The following is a 25,661-nucleotide window of genomic DNA, read 5'->3' as shown; positions in this document are numbered from 1 at the left end:
ATCTTTTTAATATACAATGTTATGGTGTCAATTATCCGTAACTGTCACACATTCACTTTTATGCATCCAACCAGTTACTGACAAAAGTTTTAAATGTCAAGAATAAATTATTGAAATACATTGTTTTCACATTTTTCATTTACTATTTGTACAGCTCATTTTCTTTTTTTCTAATTCAAGTAACACTTTAGTTTCAATTAGGTTTCATTTACATTTACTTAATTTCAGAAATACATAATTGATTCACAAAACATTACTAAATGTTTTCTGTTCTATTTAATCAATGAAATTATCAATTTAGATTAGTTGGATTAAGATATGATAACTCTTCTTGTTCTTTATTAACTGCCCTTAATACAGCAGTGAGATATATAGAAATCAGTACTTTCCAGTATGGTCATAGATACTATTGCTTCTGGCTAACCCCATTTTGATTGATGCAGATGTTAAGTCTAATTTGATCTAAATTCTCTGTGGATGTTGAGTAGTTAACACACTATTGCCTGAGGTTGTGTTAATATTTTATATTAGAAAATGATTTTTTATACCCACAGGGTTAAATTTTATTTTACTCAAAATAGCAACAATAGCACATATCAGAGTAAATTTCAGGTATATAGATTCTCAGACATTATAATTTACAGCCAATGTACTCAAATGGAATCTTCAGTTATCTTAATATATACCATTTTCTGCAAAAATGCACTAAAATTCAGTAACTCTATAGCATACGCTGCAGTTCCCTGCTCATAGAACTAGGGCTTTTATTTATTTATTTATTTATTTAATTTCAGCATATTATGGGAGTACAAAAGTTTAGGTTATGTATAATTGCCCTTGCTCCTCCACCCCCCAAGTCAGAGCTTCAAGAACTAGGGCATTTAAACTGCTACTACCTGCATCTCTGTATCCTGTTCCCCATTGCTACTTTCAGAAACTTGTTCCTCTATTTTTCCCAAGTCAGCCAGCTTTGAAGCTCATGTTATCAGAATAAACCACCCAGTGTCTCTCCTTATTGCTGAAACTTCCGGATGCCCAAGACTGCTGGGAGTTAGCTGCTTTCCCAGCAAAACAGGTCCTAGGCAGGATCGTCACAAGAGATTTGGAAATAATAGAGAAAGAGAAATAAGAGAGACAGAGACAAAGTGAAGTTTAAAGTGATGGGGGAGCCAGGGGTCCTCCAGCATTCCTGTGAGCTGTGAGGCCCTGAGGAAATCCCGTATCAATATTTATTGGTACAAATTTATGTGCACATATCATTAATTTAGGTTTCAAGGCTCCCCCAAAGTTTCTAGAGATCTCTTAATTAATTCTATCTACATGAGCAAATGGCTACAAAATGTTTCTAAGATAAACTTCTTAAGCCCTAAGTTAACAATAGACCTACCTGAATACAAAAGTTAAAGATAAAATTGTCAATTGGCAGTAAAGCTAAACAGAAATATAGAGACCATATATTTCTTTATCTGGTTTCTCATTAACTGAGACATGTGGTCCGGAGTGAAGCAGGAACTGTCCTTGAGGCTAATTGGTTTTAGCTGCAGGCGTCTGCTGGGCTGGCATTCTTTGATCGGTCCTTAACCTGTGACCCCACGCCAAACTCTGCTTTGCACAAGCATCAGATGCTGGCCTGCAGGTCTTGAGACAGGCATGTTTTGGATTTGCCTCTGATCAGTGAGATGCCCCCCCCTTGTTGCTAAGCAGCTTCTGGTCTGTGAACTAACATGCTCACAGATTCCTTCAAGACAAATCCCGCAAACCTCCTGAAACTTTTCATGTCTCTTAGCCCTATTTCCCAACACAAGACAACTTGCCCATTCTCTGATGATACAATTCCTCATTTGCTGTCTAATTCCCCAAGATTATTTTTTCATAATTTCTTGATGATATTAAAATCTATGTAGATGAAAATTTCAACTCAAGTCTCCCAATTTCTTTCTTTTAATATCTTCCTCCATACTACCCCAGCCACTTACTCCTATGAATATACCTTAGACATCATCCCATTACTGAAACATTGTATATTCTTCATAATTTATAATTAACCTAATGATCATTCAGCAGAAGGTTGTTTAGTTTCCATGACTTTGTGTAGAGATGAGAGTTTCTGTTGGAGTTGATTTCTGATCTTATTCCACTGTGGTCTGAGAAGATGCATGGTATAATTTCTATTGTTTTAAATTTGTTGATACATGCTTTGTGGCATAGGATATGGTCAATCTTAGAGAATGTTCCATGAGCTTTTGAGAAAAACATATATTCAGTGGTTTTTGGTAGAATGTTCTGTAAATATCTGTCAGGCCCATTTGTTCTGGAGTTCTATTTAAGTCCATTGTTTCTTTGTTTACTTTCTGTTTGGAGGATCTGTCCTGTTCTTTCAGAGGGGTGTTGAAGTCCATGGCTTTATGGTGCTATTGTTTATCATTTTGTTTAGATTAAGTAGGGTTTGCTTTATGAATCAGGGTGCACCTGAGTTAGGTGCATAAATATTTATAATTGTTATGTCTTCTTGTTGAATTGTACCATTCACCATTATGTAGTGATCATCTTTGTCTTTGATTACTTTTGTTGATTTGAAGACTAAGTTATCTGAAATCAGAACTGCTATGTCAGCTTTCTTTTGGTTTCCATTTGCATGAAATATTGTTTTCCATCCTTTCACCTTGAGTCTGAATGCATCCTTGTGGGTTAGATGTGTTTCCTGAAGACAGCAGATATTTGGCTTGTGCATCTTTATCCATTCAGCCAGCCCAGCGTATGTCTCTTTAGTGGGAAGTTCAAGCCATTCACATTTATTGAAAGAATTGATAAATGGGGCAGATTTATATTCATCCTGTTGAGTTGAATGCTGTTGCTTTGTTTTTTCTCTTGAGCCACTGTAGTATCTGGCCTTTGACCTTTAGCTTTTGGATGATTTCACACCGGTAGGTGTCTATTGTGTTGATCTCTGTGTAACTCTATTCTGAATACTTCCTGGAGGGCAGATCTTGTCTGGGTGGATTCCCTCAGTCTTTGCTTGTCTGAGAAGGTATTTATTTCTCCTTTATATAAGAAATTAGTTTTCAAGAATACAAAATTCTAGGCTGGGAATTATTCTGTTTGAGAATATTGAGAATGGGGCCCTAGTCACTTCTGGCTTATAAGGTCTCATTTCATAAGTCTGCAATTAATCTGTTGAGTTTTCCTTTGTTGGTTACCTGCTGCTTTCACGTTATGGCTCCTAGGAGGGCCTCTTTCATGTTGTTTATTTTGGCCAGTCTGATTACTATGTGTTATGGTGTCTTCCTGTTTGTAATGAATGTCCCAGGAGTCCTTTGAGCTTCTCCTACCTGGATATCTAGATTCATAGCAAGGCCAGGGAAATTTTCCTCCATTGTATTCTCAAATAGTTTATCCAATCCTTGTATATTTTCTTCTTAACCCTCAGAGATTCCCGTGATTCTTATGTTAGGCCTCTTTGCATAATCCCACATTTCTTGTAGCCTTGCTCTTTTATCCTATTTCTCTGCTGTACCTCTGTGACTGACTTATTTAATTGAAAGGTATTATCTTTAATCCCTGAGATTCTTTCTTCTGCTCAATCTAGCCTATTCTTGAAGCTTTCCACTGTGTTTTGTGATTCCTTGAATAAATTATTCATTTCCAGGAGTTCTGTTTGATTTTTCTTTAATATTTCATTTCTTTTGTGAACTTTTCTTCCAAGTCCTGGATTTTTTGTGGGGTTTCTTTGTGCTGGGTATCCATTTACTCTTACATTTCATTGAGCTTTCTTATAAACCATGTTCAAAATTCTTCTTCAGTCATTTCGGTGTTCCAATTTTGTTTAGTACTCATTGCTAGAGAGCTGGTGTTTCCTTTTGGGAATATCCTTTTAGTTTGAGTCTTCACACTTCTGGAGTTCTTTCCTTGATACATTCCTATCTGGAGCAGCTGTTACAATGCTATAGTAACTAAAACAGCATGGGACTGGGACAAGAACAGAGACATAGAACAATAGAACAGAACTGAGAACTCAGATATAAAACCATCCTCATATAGTCATCTGATCTTTGACAAAGCAGATAAAAATATACACTGGGGAAAATAATCCTTATTCAATAAATGGTGCTGGGAAAATTGTATAGCCACGCGTAGGAGACTCAAATAGGATCTCCATCTCTCACCTTTCACAAATATCAACTCACAGTAAGAAACAGACTTAAACCTAAGGCATGAAACTATAAGGATTCCCGAAGAAAATGTTGGAAAAAGTCTTATATATATTGGCCTAGGCACAGAACTTATGAAGATGAGCCCAAAGACAATCACAGTGACAACAAAAATAAATAAATGGGACATGATCAAATGAAAACTCTTCTGCACAGCCAGGGAAACTATCACAAGAGCAAACAGATAACCTACAGAATGAGAGAAAATATTTGCATGCTACATATACAATAAAGGGCTGATAACTAGAATCTATATAGAACTCAGGAAATTCAGCAAGAAAAAATCAAATAAACCCATTAAAAAGTGGACAAAGAACATGAATAGGAACTTTTCAAAAGGAGACAGATGACTAGCCAGCAAACATATGAAAAAATGCCCAACATCTTTAATCATCAGGGAAATGCAAGTCAAAACTAAAATCACATGAGATATCACTTAAATATTATTCCAGTGAAAATGGCTTTTATAAAAAAAGTCCCAAAACAACAAATGTTGGCATGGATGTGGAGATATAGGAACACTCATATACTGCTGGTGGGACTGCAAGCTAGTACATCCTCTATAAAAAGTAATATGGAGATACCAAAAAGAATTCTAGAAGAAAATGTAGGAAAGACTCTTACAGACATTGGTCTAGGCAAAGAATTTATGAAGAAAACCCCTAAGGCAATCACAGCAACAACAAAAATAAATGAATGGGACCTGATTAAATTAAAAAGCTTCTGCACAGCCAAAGAAACAGTCACGAAAATAAATAGACACCCTACAGAATGGGAAAAAATTTTCACATAACACACATCAGATAAAGGACTGATAACAAGAATCTATTTAGAACTCAGGAAAATCAGCAAGAAAAAATCAAACAATCCTGTCAAAAAGTGGACAAATGACATGAATAGAAATTTTTCAAAAGAAGACATAAGAATGGCTAAAAAAACATATGAAAAAATGCTCAACATCCCTAATCATCAGGGAAATGCAAATCAAAACCACAATGAGATACCACTTAAATCCGGTGAGAATGGCCTTTATCAAAAAATCCCAAAACAGCACATGTTGGCGTGGATGTGGAGAGACAGGAACACTCATACACTGCTGGTGGGAATGTAAACTAGTGCAACCCCTGTGGAAAGCATTATGGAGATACCTTAAACAGTTTCAAGTAGACCTACCATTTGATCCAGCAATCCCATTATTGGGCATATACCCAGAAGAACAAAAGTCATTGTATAACAAAGACACCTGTACCTGAATGTTTATAGCAGCACAATTCACAATCACAAAGATGTGGAAACAACCCAAGTGCCCATCAATGCACGAATGGATTAGTAAACTGTGGTGTATGTATACCATGGAGTATTACTCAGCTATAAGAAATAACGATGATACAACATCTCTTTGGTTCTCCTGGAGAAAGTTGGAACTCATTATATTAAGTGAAGTATCCAAAGAATGGAAAACCAAGCATCACATGTACTCACCAGAAAATTGGTTTCCCTGATCATCACCTAAAGGCACATGGGGGAAGGGTACCAATTGGATATCAGACTGAGACAGAGGGTGGGGGGAGGGGATGGGTGTATGCCTACATGATGAGTGTGTTGCGCACAGTCTGGGGAATGGTCATGCTTGAAGGTGCTGACTCAGGGAAATGAGGGGGGAGGGGAGGGAGGTATGACTACATGGTGAATGCCAGGCGCACTGTCTGGAGAATGGACACACCTGAGGCTCTGACTCAGGGGGATGGGCGGGACACAGACAATGTATATAACCTGAGCTTTTGTACCCCCATGAAGAGCTGAAATAAAAAGAAAAAATGAAAAAAAAAAAAGAGCAAAAGGCATTCTATAATAAAGATATCTGCACCCGAGGAAAAAAAAAAAAAAAGGAAAGAATTAAAAGTAGAACTACCATTTGATCCAGCAATTTCATTACTGGGCATCTACCCAAAGGAACAAAAGACAGTGTATAAAAAAGACATCTGCACTAGAATGTTTATAGCAGCACAATTCACAATTGTGAAGATGTGGAAACAACCCAAGTGACCATCAATACATGAGTGGATTAATAAAATGTGGTATATGTACACAATGTAGTACTAAGCGATAAAAAATATGAACTACCTATTGTATTATCCAGGATATTACTGGAGCCCATTCTTCTAAGTGAAGTATCACAAGAATGGAAAAACAAAAACCACATGTACCTACGATTAAATTGATACTAATTGATCAACACTATTGTGCACATATGGGAAGAAACATCACAGGGTGTTGGGCAGGTGGGATGGGGTAGCAGGGGATGGGTAAATCCACACCTAATGAATGTGGCACACTTGCTGGGTGTTGCAAAGGCAATTTATGCAACCAAAGCATTTGTACCCCCATAATACTCTGGAAAAAAAAAGAAGTATGTCTTGACTAACCACATGGGCCATCTCCAAGCAAAAGTTGCCCATAGAGGAATCCTGTGTTAAACAGGAATGATTCAATTACAGTCTTCATGATTTCTTCTATCTTTAATATATCAAATGTAGGTCTTATATAGTTAACATACAAATTTAAATCTTAAGCTCTGCCCTGTCTCTTTTAATCTAGAATAATAAATCAGCTTTTTATGTTTAATAGGATACATGATAATTTTCTGTACTCACTGCTCCATGTAAATTCATCTGTACTTTGTTTTTCCTGGCCTATCTATTTCTTTAATTTTTCTTTTGTCACTTTCCTTCCTAACCTGGATTTTTTTCAAAGGACTTGTATCTGAACTCCCTGTCCCTATTCTTGCTTCTCTACAAACTTGATTTCACAGAGATGTTATAATAAATTTATTTTATTATAAGTTTTGGGAAGTGTACTCTCTTAAAAAATTTCTAAGTGTACAATACATTATTGTTGACAAGAGTTACCATGCTGTACAGCAGAGCTTATTCATTCTGCTTGACTAAAACTGTATGCCATTTTGATTAGTAACTCCCCATTTCCTCCTCCCCCAGCCCCTAGTAACTACCATTCTACTCTTTTATTATATGAATTTGACTATTAATAGACTTGATATTGTTAAAATGTCCACAATATCCAAAGTGATATACAGAAAAATGCAATCTCCATTAAAATCCCAGTAACATTTTTACAGAAGTAGGAAAAAGAAATTCTGAAATTTTTATGGGACCAGAAAAAGCTAAAAACTCAAATTAATCTTCAGAGATAAGAACAAAGCCTGAAGCATCACATTTCTTGTTTCCAAATATTTTACAAAACTATGGTAATTAAAATAGTATGTTACTGGCATAAAAACAGACACATAGACCAATGGAACAAATAGCGAGTCTGGGAATAAACCTAAACATATATGATATACTAATTTTGACAAGGGTACCAAGAATACAGAATGAATAAAGGACAATCTTTTTAAAAAATGGTGCTAGGAAAACTATATATCCATATGCAAAATAATGAAATTATACTTCTACCTTATACCACACGCAAAAATCAACTCAGAATGAATTAAAGACTTAGAAGACCTAAAATTTTAAAATTCATAGAAGGAAACAGGAGAAAAGTTTCGTGATATTGGTCTTGACAATGATTTTGTGGATATTCCACCAAAAACATAGAGAAAAATATCAAAATTAGACAAGTGAAACTCCAACAAATTAGAAAGCTTCTGCACAGCAAAAGAAATCATCAACAGAGTGAACAGGAATCTTACAGAATGGAAGAAAATATTTGCAAATGATTTATATGATAAGGGGTTAATTTAAAAAATATATAAGGAATTCCTACAACTTAATACCAAAAATATTAATATTCTGATTTAAAAATGGGCTAAAGACTTGAATAGATATTTCTCCATAGAAGTATAAATGGCCAACAGGTGTATGAAAAGATGCTCAGTATCACCTACCAGGGAAATACAATTCAAGACCACAATGACACATAACCTCACATTTATTAGCATGTATATAATTAAAAAAAAAAAGACAACAAATTTTGGCCAGTTTGGGAAGAAGTTGGAACATTTGTACAGTGTTCATGGGAATGTAAAATGTCATAGCCTCTGTGGGAAACAGTATGGAAATTCCTCAAAAAACTAAAAATAGAACTGCCATATGATATCCCATAGCAATCCCACTTTGGGATATTTATCTAAAATAACTGAAATCTGTACCTTGAAGAATATTACCACTCCCATGGTCATTGCAGCACTATTTACCACAGCCACGATGTGGAAGTAACCTAAATGTCCATTGATAAATGAATGAATAAAGAAAATTTGGTACATGCATACAATGGAATATTATTCAGCATTTTAAAAAGAGGAAATCCTGCAATATGTGACAACATGAATGAAACTTGAGGACATTATGCTAAGTAAAATAAGCCAGTCACAGAAGGACAAATATTGCTGATTATACCTATGTAAAGTATAAGGGAATAGAGTGGTGGTTGACAGGGTTATCAGTTAGTGAAAACGACAAGCTGCTAATCAACACTCAATTGGTTACCAATTACTCCATAATTGGTACTCATGGAATACATATTTTTGAATAAATTATAAAATTGTTTAGAACATTTTCAGCAACAGATGTGCAATGAATATTTGCTAGGGGTGGGTGGTTCCAGTACAAGCACTCCTGGGGGCTTGTGTGGGCATTGGCTGTAGTGGCTGTGGACCCCAGGCTGGCTGGTCATCAGGCTCCTGAGCTGCATGGGAAGGCACACAGCAACTCCAGTGCTGTGGGGTGTGGGATTGCCAAGCAGTGGCCGTGTTAGGTTCTGGTAGCAGTGGTAGCCCATGTGGTCCAGTCCTCAGGTCCCCAGTTGGCATGAACAGGTGTGTGGTGGCCCTGTTATGGGAGGGAGCAATGTCACTGTCAGAAATAGTTGCCCTGGGCAGGCAGCTCTCAGGCACTGGGTAGTAAACACTTTAGTTCCTTATGTCCTGTGAGCAGACTCCCTGATGTGCTGAATAGCTTGTTTCCAATGGGGGGCTTGGGTTCTGGGTATGTGGCTGGCTGCTGGGTCCAGCTGGTGTTACAATGCTGCAGTGCTCTGGATGTATGTAGGGCGATGTCAGTGGGGCCTTAAAGATGTCAAGATACATGGACTATTGAGCCCCAGGATAATATGTAGTCCGGCTGTGTCTCTACTCTCACAGTTGTGCCAAGCTGCAGCTGCTTAGGCTCTCGGGAGTTGGAGGGGGCGCACAGTGGGAATTCCCTCTTTTGAGCAATGTAGTTACATGGACTCCAAACAGCTCCCTATAAAAGGCTCAGGGCCTGAGAGGGCTGCGGATCTCTCCTGTAGTCAGTATTGCAGGGGGACTGCTGGGATCTCCTACTTACCTTTCCCCACAATGGGCACTCCATCTCGACTATGAGCTGATCGCAGTCAGCTGTTTCACTTCCCTGTCTTTGCTGCTATCTTGAATTTCCATGCCTCAGAGGGTCTTTTTCACTTCCTTGCTGAATTTCAGCATTCTCCCTTAAATTCTATATTTGATGTGTAGTTATCTACTTGCCATTTTGGGGTTTTTTTTGTGTGTGTGTGGAGGAAGTAAGTGCTGGATGCCTCTAGTCAGACACTCTGATCAGGGCCTTCCATTTAAACTTTTTAAAAATTATTGATATGGTTATGTTTGATCCATTATCTTGCTATTTCTTTTCCATTTCTACTAACTAATCTCTGTTCCGCTTTTCCCCTTTTCTACCTAGCAGCATTATGTTGACCACTCAATAAAGACCATTTGTTGTTCTCCAATATATTCCCTCTGCTCACCTGGATTCTCTCTGGTCCCCTGTCCTGAAAATTCTATTTTCCATGTATCCACAGATTCAGCTGTATCTCCTGAAGGCAAGGAGTCCACAAGTCTCTGCCTCGTTTCCCTTTTTAATAGCTACAACTTGGAAACTCTTTCAAGATAGTAAACGCAAGCTTATTGTAGGGTTCACCTTATTCCTTTCCCATTTTGGAGAGATCACTGTCCTTCAATGCCTCAGATCCAGTATCTTAAAAATTTTTGTTTTGTGTATTTTTGGTTGTTTTCTTTACTGTTTTAGGTAGGAGGCTATATCTGGTCTCTGCTAGATCATGTTGTCTGAAAGTGGAAGCTGACCCAGATAATTTTAAAATTTAGAATAATCTTTTCTTCTTTCTTTCCCCCCCATTTCACCTTTGTCTAGGCACTTTTTCCCCCAAAACTAGTTTGGGAAAGAGTAGAGAACAGAAAAATAAAGATATTAGGCAATATGTGTCATAACTTATCTGATGAACCAAAATTAAGGCAATGACTTGATGTAGGGTACTGGCTTATTTTCGAACACTGATTTTATCTTTTTTTTTGAAAACCCCTTTTGTCCCAATATTAGAAAGTATCTCTAGCTTAACATTTGCTCAACACATTTTGAATCTGATATGGCTTTATTTATTTTTTTTTATTTTTTGGAGGAGAATAAGAATAGCTATTGTTTAGTAGTCAAGACCTTTAAATTTGAATCCTGGTTTAAGAGATTGAGCAAGGTATTTAATCCTTTATAATCTTTTATTCCTCAGTACTAAACAGTGATATAAATTGTGCCTACTTTGAAGGTTTGCTGTAATGTTTAGGTGAGTAAAATACAAGATAGGAAACAGAAAATAAATTAGCATGCCTCTAATAAAATAACTGAGAAATAATTTCAGTTGCATCTGAGAAAAATGTATTCATTTTCATAATTATTCAAATAAAATTTTTTAATACTATGTAAGAATTAGTACACTGAACAAATTATCTGTTAAGTGTAAAGTTCTATCTATTCTAGCATCATCAAAGCTCATTTTTAAAAGGGCCATCCATAATAATTCTGTGTATGAGATAATGTCTTTCATAGCAACCACCTTCAATTCACTTTCTTCAAGAGTGTGTTTGGTTTCTGTGACTGTGGGTAGGTGATCACAGCAGGCTTGCAAAAAAGAAACAAGATTTCTCTCTTCTTGGTCCATTACATATAAAATTGTGATGTTAAAATGCTTCTCAAATCACTTGTATTATCCCAAATGATGATGTCTTGAGGTTTTCCTGGAATTTTTTTTTTAGAAAAATTTTAGGTTCACAGCAAAATTGGGTGAAAGGTACAGAGATTTGCCATATATCCCCTGAACTCACACATGCGCCTCCCCCGTTGTCAACACCCTCATTAGCATGGAAAATTTGTTATAATTTTTGATGAACCTACATTGTCATGTCATTGGAATTTTTCTTACATCATCTTCTTCAAAATGAAATAATGATTCATAATGATTCTCTCAAGGCCAAAACAGATGTTACTAATGAGCATTTTCTTTAATGGAGTGGGTCCTATTATTGCAAAATAGGGATCATTATTATTCTTTGGCAAATCTACATTAATACACACTTTTGTGGATTTGTAAAGAATAATAATTATTTAAGCATTTACAGAAACATATGCAGTTTTTTTTTTTAAATGAACAAAGCAACACAAGAAAAAGTCAACATATATCACAGGGTCTTCAACTGTGGATAAAGATTCAATGGGTATGTATAATTATTAAATTCCAGTAATTTGAAATTATGATATTGAAGAGCATTATTTGAAGTTGGTGATGGTAAGATTTAAGTGTTAATGTTATGTTTTTAACATTTTAACAATTGGAAAACTTGTGATCACTGCTGTAAAATAGTTAAATAATAAATATTATGAGTAAATTGAAAAATCTAATATTTTATTGTGAAGTTTTTATTTTGAAGGAAATTTTCTAAAGATACCTAAAACATGCAGTGAGTGAGAGGATTTTTCTATTATTTATATTTTATGTAGGTGGATAGATGGATGCATAGATAATAAACAGCTGTGTGTGCATCCTTTTTAAGTTAATGAATACATATTTTCACTAGTTTCCAAACAGAGGCAAAGTTAAAGATATATTTAATGATTCCCTTTCTTTTATTTTGCATTATTCAGTAAAGGATAATGGTTTCAAATGTGCTAGTCAAATTGAAATCATTCTTGTGGAGATGGAGGCAAGATACTCTGAAAGAAAAAATGCTGGTAAGAGTCTGTTCCATGTGGATGAAACATCTGATTATTTTTTTAAACGCTGAATTTTAAAGATATGTTTAAAGCTGTTTTAAAATCTTTTAGAACTTATCAAAGTGAAGGTGATTTTGCAATGTGAAAAGGAAAGGAAGATTTAAAATGTAATAAACATAACAACAGCATATATATCAGTATTATGATAAATATTGTGTAATTAATCCATGAACATAAATAAAAGAAATGGTAGATTTGCAGAAAGAACAATTCTTATGGTAATTAATTGTTGCTACTTTGTTGTTCTATGATATCAGTGACAAATCAGAAAATAATTACTTCTGACAAGAAAATTCTTAAATCTTTAAGAGAAAGATTTAAATGGCATTTATATATCACATAATTGATTTCAGCTTTATCTATATTCATGCAGACTACAAAAATCAGTCTTAAATAAAAATTACACATTAAGACAAGCAGGTGGGGCCATTCCAGTGCACTAAATGGTCTACAGATGCATGTACCACTTCTCTTTCAATTGAAGGAGAAATAGGGTTTGGTTTCAGGAACATTTATGATACAATAAGCACTTTGTAAAATCTTATTGAATGGATAAAATTATTATCTCTAGATCGCAGGATTTCACATCAGAATATAAAATTATTGTCCTACTTTTGTACTGAATAAAATCAAATAATTCCATGTTAAAGTTCTTGTTAGTTTTGAAATCTGAGAGTGCCTAAAAGGACCACATAAAAACTTGTCTCTGACTTCTCTATTGGACATTCAGCAAGATGTCCTACAGCCTGTTTGTGCAATAACACAAGCCTGTAAAAGTAGTATGCTGGGTGAGACTTGGGGCCTGCCAGGAACATGGACAAAATAAGTAGTGTTTATGAACACTAACCATGTGTCAGGCAATTGATTTAAATAATGACACTTAACCCTCACAGCAACCCTGCATAAATGCTCAGGTCCCATATCTACCATTCCAAAACAAAACAAAGTAAAAGAAAATGAAATAAACCCAGTAAAAACCAAAAGTTTGTTTTATTATAAATTTTTGTAAATTCATTTGCTAGCAAATCATGCTATAAACTTTGATGTTATTTATAGTCTTTTTAAAAAATCTGACCAAGTGAAACTATTCAGCTTTGTCCCTGCAGAAATATGAAAAGATTTGTTTATGAAGTATAACATAGTAGGTATTCTATATATTGTATTTCTTATAAAATTTTTAAAAACACATTGCCCAATATATCTGGTTGTAAAGATTAGGGATAATTCAATTGTGACATTATGCCTGTATTCCACTCACATCAATATCACTACAGTACATTTTGAGACAGAGTATGTTTATAGGCCAATATGTTAGTGGCTTATTTTTTTTCTACTTAGAAAGCTTGCAGAGACAATAATTAATCATCATCATTATCTTCGGCAGTAGCATCAGAAACAGTAACAGGGGTAATTCTCACTTTAATGCAAATAAATGAGTCAGGCACTTTTCTATAGTCTTTTGATGAACCAGAGAGTACTTTACCTCTTTTTAATTGCATATTAATGACAGCAGTGTTTTTAGGAAAGCTGTTCACGTGTTCCTCTTCCGCTCTAACCCTTTCTGCTGGAGAGAACTATGTCTGCCCATAAATGCTAAGAAGTCTGAGACAGCACAGGCAGGTCTCACGGGTATCTGTGTCGGGCTTAGCTGGGCTTTCTTGGAACAGTTGGTTTTCTTTCTCTAGAAGATACTCTAAATTATATAACTGATCTTGTTTTTTTTATTAGGGAAATATGATTTTGAGGATGCTTAGAAAAAATTGTGTCCCAAACTGCAAGTGTGTGTAACATCTTTTGGTAGAGTTTTAGAAGGATAAATTTAATAGTGTTTTACTTTATTTGCTCTAATAATTTTCTCTTTGCAATTATTTTCCAAGTTAGATATGTAGTGTGGAATAGTATGTAAGCTATGTTAAGCTTACATACTATTTCCAAGTTAGATACATAATGTGGAATAGTATGTAAGCTATGTTAAGCATTTTTGGAACAAAGTAGGAAGTGTTAAAAGTACTTCACATGCAATTTAGTATATATCATATGTTTTCACTTAGCATTATAACAAAAATCCCTCATGTTATTGAAGCTATACATAAACATTGTTTTATTTCAATAATTTCATAAGATTATATTCCTCCATGATTTGCTTTATCATTCACTATTTTAGTTCATTTGGCTTATTCTCAATTTGCTATATTTTAAATAATTATGTGATTAATACCATTGTGTGTAAAGCTTAGAAAATATTTCATATTAGAGGTTGTTGAAAAGTGAAAAGAAAAAAAAGTTTTATATTAGACCAATGTATATATTTTCAAAATTAGTCATACTTGAAACACATCAAATGGATTAAAATATACAAAGTCTCAGAGAGCACATGCCTATTTGGCAAATGTAGTAAGGCTAAAGGAATGGTCCTGGCATGCTCAGGCCTGAATCTAGTTGAGAAAGAGACAAAATCATATTGTTTCTTTCATAGAGTTGTTAAATTAAAATATTTATTTATTTAATATATATAATTTTTAATTATTGTGGCAAATATGGGAAGGTTGTGGGGAGGGGGGATAAAATGTAATTATTTTTAAAGTACTTTGAAACATCTGACTTTTAATACAACTGTGTTAGAGAAATTCACTCAATGTCTTTATAGCCATATTCAAGAAGTAAATCTATTTCAAAATTTTAGGTTAATCACTATTGTCATATGTTGAAATTTTTATTTCTAAGGATTCCAGAAACCAAGAATACTTACTACAATGTACTTCAAATAATGTCAAGTATACAATAAGTGAATAAATAAAACATATGACTGCCTTGGAGTTCTATTACATTTTTCTGAGAAATTTATTTTCCTACATGAGGTAAGAACATAGACTTGTGATAATTCAATTCTCTTTTTTGCTGAGATTTGCTTTATAATTCCTTGAGAAAGTACAAGCAAAATCTCCAAAATGCTTCACATTTGCAACACTAATTTACTTGTATCTCTACTTACATTCCTTGCCTTTGTTCATCTTACAAAGGAAACTGTATTACCTGCTCCTATCAAAGTTGAGCCCAACTCCTCAAATTTTTCTCCAATTCTTATGCCTCCTAGGCTTCTTAAAGTATTCATTCTTGAAAGAATCGTCATCTAAAATCCTAAATTTCTCCTATTCTACTTGATCATTTCCATTGGCATAAAAACAGAATAAATATTTTTTTCCTGAAAAAAAAAATCAACAAAGAGACCAAAAAAAAAAAAAAAAGAAAAAAAAAAAAAACCCGTGAATCCGCCTCTGCTCACATATATCACTTTACTTTTCCCCTTTCTTTTACAGTGAACATTTTAGAAAATATGTCAGTTACACATTGACTCCACTTCCTCCACATCTTCAGCACCCGTTGTCTAGTGACAACTCCAGTCAGACTTCCACTTGACGTTACACTGCAACTGCTCTGGTAAAGTCAAAGTGGAGCTCACATTAAATGGTGTTTCCTTGTTTCAGTATCTAACACAGTTTGCTTCCTCAAACACAAACCCTTGCTTCCAAAGACAAAATACTTTTATTTTCCATCAACATCACCTTTCTTGGCTCCTTCTTCTCTTCCAGACTTTCAATGTAAGAAGGAATTCACAGAGCTTAGTTCTGACCCTCCCTCTACTATGTTTTTAATATGTTATTATTTGGTGATTTCCTCTAGCCTCATTAACATTAAAAACTATCTATGTGATGAAAACTCCGAAATGTATGTCTACAGGACTCTCCTATATTCTAGGTGTATCTGAAATTTAATATGCCCTTCAGACATATTATTATAAATTTAATAAAATATCACGCTTGGTACCTTTAACCTTCTCCCTATCTAATGTGTTATTCTTCAATCATTTCATTTTAATAATTAGCACCACCCTGCACTCTGTACTAAATCCTCAAATCTCAGAATTACCCGTAATTATTTTCATTTCCTTAATGTCCACATGTATTTCATTAGTAAGTCATACCACATCTCTCTCTAAAATATAATTTGATTTTATCATATTCTCTGCATTTCCAGTGGCACCATGCTAGCCCTAGCAATGATTGCCTCTGCTTTCCTAGCTTAACTTTATGCTTTTACATGTGTCCCTTTAATGCATTTCTATTTTAATAGCCAATGTAATAATTCAAAAACACAAATTAGATTATGAAATTCTCTTGCTTATAAATCCCCATTGACTTCTTACAGCACTTAAAGGAAAATACACACTCCTTCCTATGGTCATCGAGAAACAATCTATAGTTAGCTTCCTACTCAGATATATGCACTGATTCCTTTGCTCTCTTTTCCCAGATCATCACACATCTGTGTCTATTTCATTACTTAGTACTTAGCTTAAAGGTCAACTGGTCATGGCCAGGACTGCCACTGAAATTTCAAGAAAGCCTAAGAGTGAAATAAGAAGTGAAAATGGATTATATAATTATGGCAAGCAATACATTTCCTTCTTGGCCTTCAGGGAAATTTTAAAGAAATTTATCCTAAAACAATGTAAAAGACAAATTCTGACAGGACTAAGGTGGTATTTCATTGTGACCCCATCAGGGAAATTTGCATTTTCCTGATAATTAGTAATGTTGAGCATTTTAAAATATGTTTGTTGGCCGTTTTTCTATCTTCTTTTGAGAAAAATCTGTTTACGTCTTTTGCCTACCTTTTTTTTTCTATTTCTTTTGTTTTTATATTTCGGCATATTATGGGGGTACAAAAGTTTAGGTTACTTATATTGCCCTTGCTCACCTCCCCACCCCCCGAGTCCAAGCTTCAAGTGTGTCCATCCCCCAAACGGTGTGCATCGCACTCATTATGTATAGGGTTATTTATTTTTCATTAAAAAGTCAAAAAACACTTTTTTTGTTGACATGGATGTGGTGAAAAGGGAAGGCTTATATACACTGTGGGTAGGAATGTAAACAGTACAACAGCTATGGAAAGCCGTATGGAGATTCATCAGGGAACTAAAAGTAATTCTACCATTCAACTCAGCAATCCCACTACTGGGTATTTATCCAAAGGAAAAGCAGTCATTTTATTAAAAAACAAAACAAAAACAGCATCTGAACATTTATTGCAGCACAATTCACAATTACAAAGATATGGAACCAAACTAAGTGCCCATTAACTGATGATTAGATAAAGAAAATGTGGTATATATACATACACCATGGAGTACTACTCAGCCATAAAAAAGAATGAAATAATGTCTTTTGTAGCAAACTGAATGGCACTGGAGACCATTATCCAAAGTGAAGTATCTCAGGAATGTAAAAACAAATACCGCATGTTCTTATATGGTCATAAAATGGTGTAATGGACATTGAAAACTAAGATGGGGAAAGGGTGGGAGGGGGTAAGGGATAAAAATCTACCCATTAGGTACAATGTACATTATTCTAGTGACAGGTACATTAAAAGCCCTGACTTCAGCGTGATATGATTCATTCATGTAACAAAAAATATTTTTAACCCATTCATTTTTTTGGAAATAAAAGAAAGAAAAGATAGGAGCGTCCATGGTCATAGGCATCTCTGATTTGGCAGAATCTTTCTTCACTTGGGCTTCTGCAACACTAAATTTCAAGTATGTCTCTGTTAGACACATATATAATTTTTTTGTGTAGTTGAATTTACTTCTACCTATTTTTGATACTTTGATTTTAAAATGAAGTAGAAGTGAAGCCAGTTGAATTAAAGTCATCATTCTCTCTAATCCTCAAATCTTCATCAGCCTTTGAGATCTCACATAGCTCACCCCATCTTGTATGGGATGAGTGTCTATTGGAAAGGGAGAGTAAGGCCAGCTATCCCTAACCATGGTAGTTTACATTCTCCATGTCGTATTTCAGCGTTTTATCATGATCTTGACTGAGCACTTAGTACGATGTGAAACTGATGGGACCAGTGTTTTAACACCATGGTATAAGAACTGTATAGAGAGGCTCCAGCAGATCTTCCTACAGCATCACCAGATAATCCAGCAGTACATGGTGACCCTGGAGAACCTTCTCTTCACTGCGGAGTTAGACCCCCATATCCTGGCTGTGTTCCAGCAGTTCTGTGCCCTGCAGGCCTAAGAGTCATTTTTTCCCCCTCATGTCAAGATTTTTTAAAAACACCTTAAAATAATTTGTCTTATTTTTGATGGTTTGGATGCTTGCTTTCTTGTAGTGTCGTTTCACTTCTTAAAGGAAACAAAAGAGGACGATGACAGTAAAGAATATGGCTTTAATTTTAATTGCTCCTAAAAAGCAAATATTTCCTAATGACAATAATGTGACAATGACCATGATGTATTAGAGATGTGACAGATACAACTTTTCTGTATTCAATTTGATATTTTTTCTCCTTAAGGCACAAAATAACCGATTTGAGGTATGTGATACAATTAGAGGTCAAGCTTACATAGTATGTAGAACTGACGGGTTTATTACCAAGTAGCAATAGCTTTTAACAGCTTGTGGATAACTTAACATGGCTGAAATAAAACTAAAAGTATGTTTAAAAAAAAAAAGCTAGGTATATAAAACTGAGCAAGACATAGTAGCCTCTGTTCTAATAGAACTTAACTTTTGTAAAAAGGAGAGATAGAGGATAAATGAATAAGCAAATCATACATGTTTAGATAATGATGAATGTTATCAAGATAATGAAATGGATGTGAATAACTGAGAAAGGTTGCAAAATGCAATGATTATCGAAGGCAGCTACTCAATGTTAACATTCGAGTTAGAGCTGATTTGCGAGAGAACTATTCTCCAGGTTGGAAATTCAATCACTGGGAGCTCAAGGGTGTTCCAATTAGACTTGAAGTTGGGCCAAGTGATATGAAGAGCTGTCAGTTCGTAGCTGTCAGACGAGATACTGGGAAAAAGCTGACAGTTGCTGAAAATGAGGCTGAGACTAAACTTCAGGCCATTTTGGAAGACATCCATGTTACCCTTTTCACAAGGGCTTCTGAAGACCTTAAGACTCATATGGCTGTGGCTAATACAATGGAAGACTTTCAGAAGATACTAGATTCTGGAAAGATTGTTCAGATTCCATTCTGTGGGGAAGTTGACTGTGAAGACTGGATCAAAAAGACCACTGCCAGGGATCAAGATCTTGAACCTGGTGCCCCATCCATGGGCGCTAAAAGCCTCTGCATCCCTTTCAAACCACTCTGTGAACTGCAGCCTGGAGCCAAGTGCATCTGTGGCAAGAAGCCTGCCAAGTACTACACCCTGTTTGGTCGTAGTTACTAAAGGATACAACAAAAAACCCCTGTCCAATTCTCCTCACTTTTTAAAAAATTGATATTACTATCTTCCCAGATACAGTTTTATGATTTTTTTAAAATAAAAGCTCTAAAAGGAAGTTACATGACACAATTATTCTTATGCCCAAATTAACTGTGGAAAAGGCTTTTCTGTGAACAACCCCAGTAATAAATAGGTGGCTGCACCTAAATAGCAAATCCCTGTGTAGGTTCTGATAATGAGCTATCTCAGGGTGTTTGCATTTCTGAAAAGCATTACATGTCCTTAGTTTTAATTTTGGGTAAAGAAAAGGCTGAATTGTTTGATGTGTTAAAATAATGAATTAGTTAAAAGCAACAGCACCAACTATGTGACCCCTAAGGGGTGGGGCCTTGAGCTCTTACTTAGGGCTTTGTTTTTGATTCTGAAAAACTCTGCTTCCTGGCATCCAGGAGTTAGAGATTGATCCTTTCATCTAATTTCTCAATGCTAGTTTCTGATGCTTTCTTTAATGGGAATAGTCACTTTTTTGGTTTTATTTTATAAACTGCATTGCTTGAACCACCAAGGAGCGTGGAATGTTCTTGAGTGTATTATTTATGCAAGTTAGAATCACTTTTGCCATCATGGCAGTTATATAAACCACTAATAAATGTTCTAGCTTACAGACTGCAGTAACTGGTACAAAACAGGTGCTTACCAAATATGTTTAAGTGAATGAATAAATATAGCCACATTCATTTTGTTATTCTTGGGTAATTCCATATATTTGCAATTGTTATTTGCTGCAGTAAACATTCAGATGCAAGTGTCTTTTTGATAAAATGACTTCTTTTCCTTTGGGTAGATACCCAGTAGTGGGATTACTGGATTGAATGGTAGGTCTACTGTTAGTTCTTTGAGGAATGGCCATACTCTTTTCCATAGAGGATGCACTAATTTACATTCCCATCAACAGTGTATAAGCATTCCCTTTTCACTGCATCCATGTCAACATCTATTGTTTTTTGACTTTTTGATAATTGCCATTTCTGTCAGAGGTAAGGTGATATCTCATTGTGGTTTTAATTTGCATTTCCTGATGATTAGTGATGGTGAGTATTTTTTTTGTATGTTTGTTGGCCATTTGTCTATCTTTTTTTTTTTTTTAATTAATCACAGCTGTGCTTTTATTGTTCTGTCACCCAGTACTAGTGGCCAGCATGACCATATTGACAGACCATAACCTTGATATAGCTCATTTTTTTTTAAATTTCAGCTTATCATCATGGGGGTACAAAAGTTCAGGCCACATACACTGCCCATGTCCCGCCCATCCCCCTGAGTCAGAACTTCAAGTGTGTCCATTCTCCAGACACTGCGCATTGTACTCATCATGTAGTTATACCTCCCATCCCCTCCCCCCACCTCCCCATCCCCCCGAGTGAGAACATTGAAGCATGACCATTCCCCAGACAGTGCGCAATGCACTATTTAAAAAAAATATGTTCATGTCTTTTGCCCACTTTTTAATGGGATTATTTGTTTTTCTTCTTGCTGATTTGTTTTAGTTTCTCGTAGATTCTGGATATTAGTTCTTTGTCACAGGTATAGTTTGCAAATATTTTCTCCTATTCTGTAGGTTTTCTATTTCATTTTTTGATAATTTCCTTTGCTGTGCAGAAACTTTTTAGTTTAGTTAACTCTCATTTACTTATTTGGCTGTTGCCGTATTTGCTTTTGGGGTTTTTCTCACAAATTCCTTGCTTAGTCCAATGTCCAGAAGGGTTTTTTCTATGTTTTCTTTAGAATTTTTATGGTTTCAGGTCTTATATTTAAGTATTTAATACATCTTGAATTAATTTTTATATATAGTGAGAGATAGAGGTACACTTTCTTCTGTATGTGACTGTCCAATTTTCCCAGCACCATTTATTAAGCAGCTTGTCTGTTCTCCAGTGTTTGTTTTTTGTCTGCTTTGTTGAGGATCAGTTGGGTGTAGTTATTTGGCTTTATTTCTGGGTTCTCTATTATATTCAATTGATCTATGTTTTTACTTTTATACCAATACCATATTGTTTTAGTTACTATAGCCTTGTAGTATAATTTGAAGTCTGATAATGTGATACCTCTCACTTTGTTCTTCTGCTTACGTTTGCTTTGGCTATTCAGGTTCTTTTCATTTCCATATGAACTTTAGGATTGTTTTTCTAGTTCTATGAAAAATGACATTGGTATTTTGATGGGAATTGCATTGAATCTGTAAATCACTTTTGGCACTGTGGACATTTCAACAATATTGATTCTTCCAATCCATGATCATGGGATATTTTTCCATTTCTTTGTGTCATCTATGATTTTTTTATTATCAGTGTTTTGTAGTTCTCCTTGTAGAGATATTTCTCTTCCTTCATTAAGTATATTTCTAGGTATTCCATTTTCTTTATAGCTATTGTAAATGATATTGAGTTCTTGATTAGACACTCAGCTTGACTGTTCTTAGTGTATAGGAAGGCTACTGATTTGTGTACATTAATTTTATAACCTGATGTTTGACTTTATGCCACCCAAATACAATCCTGAAAAATGTCTATGTAGTCCAGGGAAAAGCATATTGTATTTGTACATTTATCTTACTTTAGAGGAATTCTACTCAACTTGATAAATATTAAATAATATTCAGTGAGTTATTTATCAATATATATAAACAAAAACAAAATTATTTCTTACTGAAGAACTTCTTGTGGTATTTTTACTTTGGCAAATATTTCTCTTTAGGTCATAGAAAAATATAAATTGTGGGTACACATATGCAAAACAGTATTTGGCCAACAGTAGAAAAATTAGACTCATTGTCATGCTCTATTTTGCTGTTTTATGTCAATATCTTCTTGTTTGCTTTAATATTCACAAATATTGACTGCTCCTGTTCTTGAAATTATTGATTTTGCATGCTTACTACTAAGTTCTAGAATGTCTAAACTGCCTAAAATAGTTTCTGATTATCATCTATGGTTTTGGAACCGAACTTAGTGTAATTTAAATATATTTTGTTTTCTATATTACACAAGTGTTATTAATGATAAAACAATATAAGAAGAAAACATTGCATTTGATATGTCTTTATATAAACTTTTAAAATTTTAGCATAGTTTTAAATTTATAGAAAAATTTTAAAGGTAGTACAGAGAGTTTCCACATACAGAGAGTTTCCATTACAGTTTCCCCTATAATTAATGCCTTATGTTAGCATGGTGCATTCATCACAATGGACCAACATTTATGTAGTTATTAATTAAAGTTGATACTTTATTCAGATTTCCTTAGTTTTTATCTAATGTCATTTTCCTGTACTAGGATCCCATCCAGAATATCGCATTACATTTAGTAGTAGTCTATTCTTTTTTTTTTAATGTTCTTAGCATTCTCTTCTTTATTTTTAAATTTCAGAATATTATGGGGGTACAAATGGTTTGGTTAAAAAATTGCTTTTGTATCATTTGAGTCAAATTTATAAGTGTGCTCATGCCCCAGATAGTGTGCATTGAACCTGTTATGTGTGAATCTACCCATCCCCCCTTCCTCTCCCACCTGCTTGATTTCCAATAAATGTTATTTCCATATGTGCAAATAGGTGTTGATATATTAGTTGCAATTTAATGGTGAGTACATATGGTGTTTGTTTTTCATTCTTGTAATACTTCACTTAGAAGAATGGTCTCCAGCTCCAGCCAGGTTAATATAAGAGGTATTAGCTCACTGTTGTTTTATGGTTGAGTGGACTCCATGGTATACATATATAACATTTGCCACATTTTATTAATCTAATCGTGTATTGATGGGCGCTTGGGTTGTTTCCACATCTTCGCAATTATGAATTGTGCTGCTATAAACATTTAAGTGCAGGTATCTTTTGTATAGAATATCTTCTTTTCCTTTGGGTAAATACCCAGTAGTGGAATTGCTGGATCAAATGGTAGTTTTACTTTTAGTTCTTTGAGGTATCTCCATATTAATTTCCATAGAGGTTATACTAGTTTGTAGTCCCACCAGCAGTGTATGAGTGTTCCTATTCACCTCATCCATACCAACATTTGTTGTTTTGGGAATTTCTGATAAAAGACATTCTCACTGGAGTTAAGTGATATATCCTTGTGGTTTTAATTTGCATTTCCCTAATGATTAGATGTGTTGAGCATTTTTTCATATGCTTGTTGGGCATGAGTCTGTCTTCTTTTGAAAAGTATTTGTTTATGTGTTTTGCCCATTTTTAATGGGGTTATTTGATTTTTTTCTTGCTGATTTGCTTGAGTTCTTCATAGATTCTTGTTATCAGCCCTTTGTTGGATGTGTAGCATGCAAATATTTTCTCCCATTCTATTTGTAAGCTCCTTTTGTCTGAGACAATTTCTCAAACTTTCTTGCTTTGTATGATCTTTATAGTTTGAAGAATACTCATCAGGTATTTTGTAGAATGTTTCTCAACCAGGACTTGTCTGATGTTTCTGTCATGACCACACTGGGTTACATATCTTGTTCCGAATCACTGAATTGGGTCAAATTTACCTATGTAGTTTCCCACCTGAGCCTGTCTGACTGGGGAAACAGTATGATAGACAAGATAGATGCTTTACAGCCAGCTCAGACACAAGGGGCTTTAGCCTCTGTGTACTACTTGCTTTCCTCTGAGAAGTATGGAGTTTGATCTCTTCTGCCTGCATTTGAATGCTCTTAATTCCCCTCTGTTGTTTAATTGCTCTAGCAAAGACTTCCAGCACTATGTTAAATAGAAGTGGAGATAGTGGGCAACCTTGTCTGGTTCCGGTTCTAAGTGGGAATGGTTTCAATTTTTCCCCATTCAGTTTGATGTTGGCAGTGGGTTTATTGTAAATGGCCTTGATAATTTTTAGGTATGTCCCATCTATGCCTATTTTGTTATGAGTTTTTATCATAAAGGCATGCTGGACTTTGTCAAATGATTTTTCTGCATCTATTGAGAGAATCATATGGTCTTTGTTCTTGCTTTTATTTATGAGGTGAATTAAATTTATAGATTTGTGTATGTTGAACCAGCCTTGCATCTCTCGTAAAAAGCCCACCTCATCATGGTGAATTATTTTTTTTGATATGCTACTGAATTCGATTTGCTAAAATTTTTTGAGGATTTTTCCATCTGTATTCATGAGGGATATTGGTCTGTGGTTTTCTTTTTTTTGTTGTGTCCTTTCCTGGCTTTGGTATCAAGGTGATATTGGCTTCATAGAATGAGTTAGGGAGGATACCATCTTTCTCAATGTTGTGGAATAATTTCTGTAGTATAGGTAAGACTTCTTTGTATGTTTGGTAAAACTCTGAAGTGTAGCCATCTGGTCTGGGACTTTTCATTTTTGGAATGTTTTTAATTGCTGCTGCAATTTCTGTGCTTGAAATTGGTCTATTCAGGAATTCTATTTCCTCCTGGGTGAACTTAGGGATATTGTATGTTTCCAGGAATTTGTCCATTTCCTCCTCATTATGTAGTTTTTGGGCATATAGGTTTGTATACTAAACAAGATAATGTTTTGTATCTCTGTGGTGTCTGTTGTGACCTCTCCTTTTTCATTTCTAATTTAGGTTATTAGAGTCCTTTCCCTTCCAATTCTTGTCAATCTAGCAAGAGGGCTGTCAATTTTGTTTATCTTTTTGAAAAACTAGCTTTTGGTTTTGTTGATCTTCCAAATAGTTCTTTTATTCTCAATTTCATTTAGTTTTGCTTTGATATTAGGTATTTGTTTTCTTCTAGTAGGTTTGGAATTGATTTGCTCTTCCTTTTCCATTTCCTTGAGATTGTTTATTATCTTGTTGATTTCTGAGCTTTTTGTTTTTTGGATGTGAGCATTTAATGCTGTTAGTTTTCCTCTCAGGAATGCTTTTTCTGTATCCCACAGGTTTTGATAACTTGTGCCTCTGTTATCATTTAGTTTGAAGAAACTTTTGATTTTCCTCTGTATTTCCTCCTTGACCCAATAGTTATTCAACAATAGATTAATTTCCATGTACATTTTTTTCTAGGATTCCACAAGAACAGAGATACAGACCTTTGAAACAGGACTGAGAACCCAGAAATGAAGGCATCCGCATATTGT

General features: G+C 34.9%; 1 protein-coding gene across 1 annotated transcript; it reads left to right on the top strand.

The window, feature by feature from the left end:
* The first annotated feature begins 18,523 nt into the window (after window positions 1-18,523).
* On the top strand, window positions 18,524-19,750 carry LOC123626876 (bifunctional glutamate/proline--tRNA ligase-like). The gene is made up of 3 exons (XM_045536099.1): window positions 18,524-18,529; window positions 18,671-18,691; window positions 18,994-19,750. Exons 1-3 carry the CDS (start codon window positions 18,524-18,526, stop codon window positions 19,561-19,563), a joined length of 597 nt encoding a protein of 198 aa, XP_045392055.1. The 3' UTR covers window positions 19,564-19,750.
* The last annotated feature ends 5,911 nt before the right edge of the window (window positions 19,751-25,661 follow it).

Source organism: Lemur catta, chromosome 23 (assembly GCF_020740605.2).
Source record: "Lemur catta isolate mLemCat1 chromosome 23, mLemCat1.pri, whole genome shotgun sequence".
Classification (NCBI taxonomy): domain Eukaryota; kingdom Metazoa; phylum Chordata; class Mammalia; order Primates; family Lemuridae; genus Lemur; species Lemur catta.
The sequence above is the reverse complement of the archived record's forward strand: the minus strand, read 5'-3'. Positions and strand labels throughout refer to the sequence as shown.